General features: G+C 45.0%; 1 protein-coding gene and 1 long non-coding RNA gene across 3 annotated transcripts in view; both read right to left on the bottom strand.

Annotated features, from left to right (window-relative positions):
* The window catches only part of LOC308469342 (uncharacterized protein), an 86,185-nt gene that overhangs the window by 56,525 nt on the left and 20,928 nt on the right, over positions 1-8,732 (bottom strand). Inside the window, exon 3 of the mRNA XM_080991643.1 lies at positions 1,466-1,852. Within this exon, the coding sequence (XP_080847769.1) occupies positions 1,466-1,852 (387 nt within the window). The remainder of the gene's footprint in view (positions 1-1,465; positions 1,853-8,732) is intronic.
* Positions 5,305-8,106, bottom strand: LOC308470207. Of its 2 annotated transcripts, XR_013982260.1 has the most exons (3): positions 7,674-8,106; positions 5,841-6,853; positions 5,305-5,674 (listed from the first exon to the last, which is right to left on the bottom strand). It is a non-coding gene; the product is annotated as an uncharacterized lncRNA (long non-coding RNA). The 2 variants fall into 2 exon arrangements; XR_013982259.1 differs by having other exon boundaries at positions 5,841-8,106.

Genomic DNA, 8,732 nt, shown 5'->3' with positions numbered 1-8,732 from the left:
GGTCAGACCTCACCTGGAGTACTGTGTCCAGTTCTGGGCACCACAGTTCAAGAAGGACACTGACAAACTGGAACGTGTCCAGAGGAGGGCAACCCAAATGGTCAAAGGCCTGGAAACGATGCCTTATGGGGAACGGCTAAGGGAGCTGGGCATGTTTAGCCTGGAGAAGAGGAGGTTAAGGGGTGATATGATAGCCATGTTCAAATATATAAAAGGATGTCACATAGAGGTGGGAGAAAGGTTGTTTTCTGCTACTCCTGAGAAGCGGACACGGAGCAATGGATCCAAACTACAAGAAAGAAGGAAATGACTGGCAGAATCCGAGACCAGGGAGAAGAGTCTGTGAAAGAAGACTGGAAGAAATGTAAAGACTATTTACAGAAATACTGTAAAATTAATGAATGTTAGAAGGATGTTGGATAGAAACTAAGAGGTTTTTAGCTGTAATGCTTTAAGAGATATGAAAAAAGGTCTACAATTGGGTAAAAGCTTAATGGTAAGAATTTGCTGAACTAACTAACTGAATTGGAATACAAAAAAAGGAGGTACGAGGAGGTCCGGGGAAATAAGTGTAGGGAAGATAGGTTATGGAAAATTAATGTGTGTTTTTTTTAACTGTTTTATTTCATATGTTTCTTTTTATTTTTTACTTTTTTGTTATATTTCAAAAACTTTATTCTTTTTTCTGTATTCTGTATTTTTTGTATTTTGTTGAAACTTTAATAAATATCATTAAAAAAAAAAAAAAACTACAAGAAAGAAGATTCCACCTAAACATTAGGAAGAACTTCCTGACAGTAAGAGCTGTTTGACAGTGGAATTTGCTGCCAAGGAGTGTGGTGGAGTCTCCTTCTTTGGAGGTCTTTAAGCAGAGGCTTGACAACCATATGTCAGGAGTGCTCTGATGGTGTTTCCTGCTTGGCCCTTGTGGTCTCTTTCAACTCTATGATTCTATGATTCTATTATTCTATGACTGTTCCTATTTTTAACCCGGCTTTTCAGGCTGTGATTCAGTCATCTGAACCTGGCCATTATCTTAATAAATCTTGCAACAACCTTGCAAGGTAGGCCAGCCTTATTTAATGCGACTACACATGGGATTGCTGAGGCTGCAAGACGTGCCAAGATTTTTACCTCAGTGGGGAGAAAAGAGCATTTTGGAAATGGAGGCAATTTAGAGGAGGAAAACGGGGTTTGGTGGAAGGACCCCTCTTCTGACACTGCTTCTGCTCTGATAAAATTCAGAGTCCCCTGCAGCTGTTTAAGTAAAGTAAGAATAGCAGGAGATATTATCGCAAACCTCCCATGTAAAGTTTGGTCCAGCAAGCCTTTTTAAAGTGGATTAGAGAGAAAGTGCAGGGAGGAGGAATATTCACCACCAAAGCTAAACAGAACCTCCATGTCTAGAGGCAGTGGACCTGTGACCTCCAGGTGCTGGAAACCCAGGTGAGAGGAGGGAACTTACCTTTCCCAGAAGCCCCTCAGTGTCTGGGAGCAGGGTCTGGTCTGTCCCCCCTGCTCTCCCACTGGGCCACTGACTGGCATCCGCAGCTCCCCTGAAGGAGGCCGGGAGGACACCATCCCCGGAGTGGGGAGGACTGGAAGCCTGTGGGGTTTCCCACCCTGAACGAGGGGGCTGCATCGTCTTCAGGAAATCCTGCTTCTGGGCCTCCCAGTGCTGCTGCGGCTGCCGCTCCTCTGCCTCCTGCTTAATTTGACATAAATCTGCCCGAGGCAGAAGATCCCTGATGGTCCCAACTTGGCCGGCAGGAGGTTTCTTTCCTTTGCACTCCAGTCTCTCCCTTTGAATGGGTCTCCTGGGTCCCGGCTCTTCCATTTTTACGTCACCCTGCTGGAAAAGAAATAAACACAAAGTAAAATAAAACCCAAGAATAAAAACAAAAGCACATTTTTTAACCATTTGCCAGTTTTTGAAATATATTATTACTCTTTCTATTTCTGATGTTCAGGCTGTGAATAACAATCATTATGTCACCCAAACGACTCCACCCAGGGACGAGAGGAAGTTATCCAAAGACTGGGGGAAACATCAAGGTTTATGGAAGTACAAATAATATTTGGGGGCGGGGGGAGGGAACCAAGGCAGTGGAAGGAAATCCAAAAACAACCCAGTGAGAGGACTGAGCATGTTCAGTGGACAGGGAATGCTGATCCTGGCTGCAACTTCTAGCATGTTGGAAAGGCAGCAACAGATCTTTGTATATGATTAAGGCTGCGACAGACCCACCTAACATTGAAAGTACATGACCTCACCCAAGAAATCCTGTGAGCTGCAGTTTGTTAGGGGTGTTGAGAACTGTAGCAATAAACTACAGGTCCCGTGGTTCTCTGGGGGAAGCCACGTGCTTTAAATGTATGGTATCTGCACAGCCTAAGAAACAAACAGGCAAAAGGAATATTGACCAACAAAATCAAAGAACTCACTCCAAAATATTTTAAATTTGATGGTCATAAACTCTCTTGACTGAAGACATTCTAACTTGCAGTCCATTGGCTGCATATGGTTTGCCAAGCCTCAGGGTGTGTCCTGCTAGTCCCTGCCGTTTCCATCTCCTGATCTGATCATCTGATGAAGATCTCTGTCTGTTCTGGAGAGAAATATGCCTAAGGGCCCTTAGAGAGATCTTTTCAACTCCAATTTCACCACAAAGCAGCATAGTGCTGAAATGGGGTTAAAGCCCTGCTCTGGAAATAAATGATCCCTCTGGCTGCTCTTTAAAGAGGATTTCTAAAGAACAATCAGAAGGGTCTTTTTTCCACAGATCTCATTGCTAATTCAGCAGGGTCTTCTTGTGCTCTTATTTCTCCTCCACCCCAGCACTGGGGTTGGAAGGTCTAAACATGCTGATTGTGTTTGCAAGACTTGCATGTATGCTAGGTGGCATGTCTGGTGAGTGTGTGCAGCACCTCTGGCGTGTGTGCATGTGACTTTATGGTCTGCATCTCTTTTCTGGGTGCGCATGCATGTGCATACATTGGCCACAAAGCTCACTGGAATGTGGCCTCCAGAATCAATGCAGCTTTAAGCCCATAAATGTTTCGTTCCTCCTGCTCTATCAGAAAGAACAATCAAATCTGAGACTATCAGGAGGAGAGAACTCCTGGATCTACAGATTTAATGTTCTCAACATCCTATGGACACAAACTGAATTGAGATTTCTCTCTAATTACTTTGAGATTTTTTCTTTAAAATATGAAGCAGTATAGAAATGAAAGGAATAATAATCTGGACATGAATAGCTAATTTCAATTTCGCCTTCCTCAGTCTTTTACAATACTGTCTTCAACATTTTTATTATCATTAATTCATTTCCATATGCCACACTTCTTTAGAATCCTCCTTTCCTCTGCACTCTCAAAACTGTCACCCACTTCAACCCTCAGCCTTCATCTGAAAACTCAGCTGTGTTACTGAAGAAGGAGGAAGATAAAACCTTACTGAGGAAGGTGGAAATAAAACAATTAATGAAACAGGCTTAAGCCTGTCTCACTTATTCACACGCAGATACAAGAGGTCACTACCTTGATAGCTTGGGAAAAGATCAGATGCGTTCTCCGGGGAATAGATCCTTGACAGAACAACAGAACCTCCATGTGTAGGCACAGTGTACCTTGATCTGAGGCAGGCAAAATATGCCATTTCCTTGCTAAATGAATCTGATGGACATCATTGCCAGAAGATGCGGTGATGGTGGTGGCAAAGAGAGCTTTAAAAGGCGATCAGACCAATTCACGAAGGAGGGCGATAGGTTTATCGATGGCACTGGCAGAGGAAGGGGGATCAGGAGGGGCTGTAGAGTGAGAGCCCCCACCCCCGCTGCAGTGCTCTTCCATTCCCCCTGCCTCGCCTTCCCTCTCCCCCGTGGGGAGGACCGTCGAAATGGGCTGGGCTCCCTGCTGAGGGACAGGGAAAGGGGAGGCAAAAGCCCCAGGTACGCCGCTGATCATCGGACGACTATATGCATCGTCCATCGCGGAGCAGCAGCTGCCTTGGACCCCTCATTCTGCCCCTTGAGCTCAGGACTGAAGGGAGCAGCTCCCCAGGGTCTCCGGCAGGGTCCGTGCCAGCCTGAGCCAGAGATGTTTGCCCCTGCGCCCTCCTGCAGATGCCCTGCCCCTCAGCTGCGCCCCTTCCCCTTCCTGCCCGGTTGGGGGGCGCCCTGCAGCCTCTGGCTGGGCTCGGGGCCTCATCCTGCCAGGCGCACGTGCTCTCCTCCTCCTCCTCCCCCGCTTGCTCCGCCCTCTTGCACCTCGGACTCCTCGCTCCGTCCCTGCAGCGGAATCCGGCTCCTCTCCGGGGAAACTCGCCAGGCCACGGGCCGCTGCTCCTCCGCTCTCCTCGGCGGGGGACAGGAAAGTGCAGCCGCTCTCGAGTCCCCCTGGCTGGCCCCGTTTCCTGCCTCTCTGAGCATCGGAGCTCGCTGGCTGTGGGTTGGGCCCTGGGAGGCTGCGAGGCTGGATGCGCCCCCTTGCGCTGTCCCTCAAAATTTATTGTATCATTGGAATCTACCTGGCATCTTATATGCCATCCAGAATGTTGCACAAAGAAGTCTCCTTGTGATCTGATGTGCAGTCACTGGGTTCCTCATCAGTAAATATTTTCAGAAAGCTGGGACGATGCCTACCTGCAGCCATAGCTGTCAACTTTCAGATTTGAAAATAAGGGATCAGCAGCCTCACCTGCCCCGGGGACAGTCTACAGGATATCTAACAATCCGGAATAGCAGCGGGAAATGGCACTGGAATAAGGGAATTTCCCGCAAAAAAGGGAAGGTTGACAGCTATGCCTGCAGCCCGAATGGGTAGCTGGAGGAGGCAGTCCAGTTCCCAGCTCTGCTGGTTGGGATCATGCAATCACTTAGCTCCAGCAACCGACCTTTCCAAACCCTCCAACATTTCTCTGATGAAAATAGGGACATCCCATTCCATAAAAATAATTTTACTATTTATACACCGCACATCTTATTACGCTGCCCCAGCCACTCTGGGAAGTTTCCAACATATATAAAAAACATAATAAAACATTAAACATTAAAAAACTTTCCTATACAGGATTGCCTTCAGAGGGCCGGGGGTTGGATAACTCCATTCTCTAATTCTAAACAGTGGCACTTGGAGGGTTTCTCTTTCCCTGCTTTTTCATTCACTGCCTCTGGTCTCCTGCATCAATTTAGCAGAGGAGGGGAGCGTTTTTGGCTTTCATACTTCTCCACTCCCCACCCCACCCCCAATATAACCAAAAGCACAATATAACCAAAAACACACACATCATTTGGGAGTGAGGACCCCAAAAAAATAAAATCGTTTTATTGTTTTTAGCCAATGGCCACCACAATACAATATGAGCACAAATCACACAGCTGCAAAACAAAAGACATTGCATGCACCAGACCAGGATAAATCTATAGCGTCCAAAATTTATTTTCACATTTGTTTCAATGGGAAGGATATAGGGCAGCAGAGTCCAGGTGGTGAGGTCCAGATTAGAGTTTCTATCATCCTTGACTGTCTGCCCTGCTGGCTGAAGGTGATGGGAACTGGACAACAACATCTGGGGACACCTCAATGACTATTCTGTGATATACAGAATCTACAAAGGATTAAGGCACTGATCCAGAAGAGAATGAACTGAGAAGAGGCCCCACTGAATTATCTGAAGTGAAACAGAGGAAGATCATGATATAATAATAATAATAATAATAATAATAATAATAATTTATTATTTATACCCCGCCCATCTGGCTGAGTTTCCCCAGCCACTTTGGGCGGCTCCCAATCAAGTGTTAGAAACAGTACAGCATTAAATATTAAAACCCTACCTAAACAGGGCTGCCTTCAGATGTCTTTTAAAGATAGGATAGCTGCTTATTTCCTTCACATCTGAAGGGAGGGTGTTTCACAGGGTGGGTGCCACTACCGAGAAGGCCCTCTGTCTGGTTCCCTGTAACCTCACTTCTCGCAATGAGGGAACCGCCAGAAGACCCTCGGCGCTGGATCTCAGTGTCCAGGTTGAACGATGGGGGTGGAGACGTTCCTTCATGTATACAGGACCGAGGCCATTTAAGGCTTTAAAGGTCAGCACCAACACTTTGAATTGTGCTCGGAAACGGACTGGGAGCCAATGCAGATCTCTCAGGACCGGTGTTATGTGGTCCCGGCGGCCACTAAATGTTAATAAGCAGAAACCTGTGCAGGAACAGAGACAATACTGCTGATGTGAAAGAAAATCATTTCATAAGAAACTATAAGAGAATTCAAGTGAGAACATGCCCGTGTTTGAATAAGCAGAATATTGTACAGTGGTACCTCGGGTTACATACGCTTCAGGTTACAGACTCAGCTTCTTATTTTATTTTACAAAGTTCATATGCAAGGTGTTTGTGTCAGTGTGACATGGGTAGGTTCTCTTCCTATTCATTTATTAGTTTTCACTGGCAGTGAGAAAGATCGGGGGGCCCAGGGCATAGTTGGTTGCCTTCAGTTGACTGCAGGAAAGGTGGTGGAGGCTGAACCATTTTGAGGAACAGATTGTTGTAATTCTTGGAAAGGGATGGAAAAGAGCACGGCTACATCGTGGTTTGGTACTTCAAGTAAAGGTAAAGGTAAAGGGACCCCTGACCATTAGGTCCAGTTGCGGACAACTCTGGGGTTGCGCCGCTCATCTCGCTTTACCCGCCGAGGTAGCCGTTTACCTTCCCACCGGAGCGGTACCTATTTATCTACTTGCACTATGACGTTCTTTCGAACTGCTAGGTTGGCAGGAGCAGGGACCGAGCAACGGGAGCTCACCCCATCGCTGAGATTCGAACCATGACCTTCTGATCGGCAAGCCCTAGGCAAAAACAAGCAAAAACAGTTTAAAAACAACTCAAACATTTTCAATATCTTATATTTCATTCACTTATTTCCAGCAACCTCCTCCCACCTCCCTTTTTGTATTCTACTTCTATTATTTGTTTCAGCAATTCCTTTCCATCTTACTCTGTTTTCTGTTCTATAATTATCTTAACACATTCTTGCCACACTTTTCCTTTAATTTTCTATTAATCTATCTATACCTAATTCCTTATGACATTTCTGCTAAAGCCATATAATTTCATTCCAACATTTTTCTAACATTCCTTAATTTTACAATATCTCTATAAATGGTCTTTAAACTTTTTCCAATCTTCTTCCACCGACTCTTCACCCTGGTCTCGGATCTTGCCAGTCATTTCCGCCAATTCCATATAGTCCATCAATTTCATCTGCCATTGTCCAACGCTTCAATGTTTTCAAAAAGGAACCATTCTCTCAACCAGCAAAAAGCAGATAGTTCACAGCAAAATTTAAAGGTCTGGCAGGGCAGGTCCTCCTCCTTCTTTGGCATCCATCAATATCCTAAGTTTTACTCGAGGCTTCCTGCCCTGCCAAACAACTCTAGGAGCATCCCTCTGCCACCTCCTGAAACCCTCCATCCCATCCAAGGCTTGCAGTGTTTGAAACAAAAGCAACATCCCCAACAACACAGCAGCCCTCATCCCCACCACAGTAACTCGGCCCAACAGTGACAACTTCTGATTTGTCCATCTTTCCAAATCCCCCTTCTCCTCAATCCAACATCCTTTACAGTTATCCTTAAGCAAATTCACATTTTTGGCAGTCATACTAACCCCCAAATACCTCTCTTTCTCAACCAATGTTAGTATTGCCTCCTGAAACTCTGTCAAGCTTTCCTTTTCCAATTCAGATAGGGCTCTGGTCCTCAAATTCATCCGTTCTTCTTTAAGTTCAATCATAACGAATGTCAACTTATGTTCGTCAGGTTGTCTTTGTATGGATGGGACTCTCCTCTCCAGCTGTATTATTTTAGATTCAGCAGCAAGGGTTTTTCCCCTAACTTCATCTGCAGTTTGCCATATCAAAGTAGATTCCTGTGTCAGTTTCTGAGTGGTTTCTGAATTAGTATTCACCTTTTGTCCCAAGTTATTTAAACTTTCTACAATTGAATCAATTTCAATATTTGCAACATCCAATTTCACATTTCTCGCATCTGTTTTCTTGTGGAGTTGTTCCAGCGAATCGTTTATTTTCAATAATGCAGCCACTAAGGCCTCCTCTGTCGACATCTCGTCTGATTTTTCCTTTTCGTTTGCCATAACACTTAAAAGATTCAATTCCAAAGTCTCACACTTTCTTATCTTGCAGCTGGAAATTCCCCTAGCCCAGCTCCTATCAAGTAACCAATTTCAAAAGCTTCCACTAGGGGAAAGCGAGTTGTATTTGTATCGGTCAGTATGTCCTCTTTTAAACACAGTTTCAATAATCCAAAGTTAGTTTCAATTTTCAGTTACTTTCCTCCTTTCTTTTAAATAAAGTTCAGTAAGATTGTTTCAATTTTCCGTTACTTTTACTCCTTTTTAAGTGTAGACGAAGACAATGGAAACAATGTATCTCTCTTATGCTAGCTGTCACCGAACGTTCTATTCGCTGTCAATGAACCTTCCAAGACATGTCGGTTTTACTGGCAGCCCGTTTCCAGGTTCGGAACGGTGGTATTTTAACTTCCTCACTCACTCCTGCAGGGATATACAATCCAAAGCCTCCCCCCTCTTCTCCTGCTTCCAAGGGGGGGGGGTTAATATTTTTTACTGATAAGAATTTAGTCCTTTACAATAGGCTTTCCAAGACTTTAGTTTGCAGCCTCTTTGCCTCAGTCTTATTTACAAAAA

This window comes from Podarcis pityusensis (genome assembly GCF_964106645.2).
Source record: "Podarcis pityusensis genome assembly, chromosome: 2".
NCBI classification, from domain to species: Eukaryota; Metazoa; Chordata; class Lepidosauria; order Squamata; family Lacertidae; genus Podarcis; species Podarcis pityusensis.
This window is presented reverse-complemented; position numbering and strand designations above follow the sequence as displayed.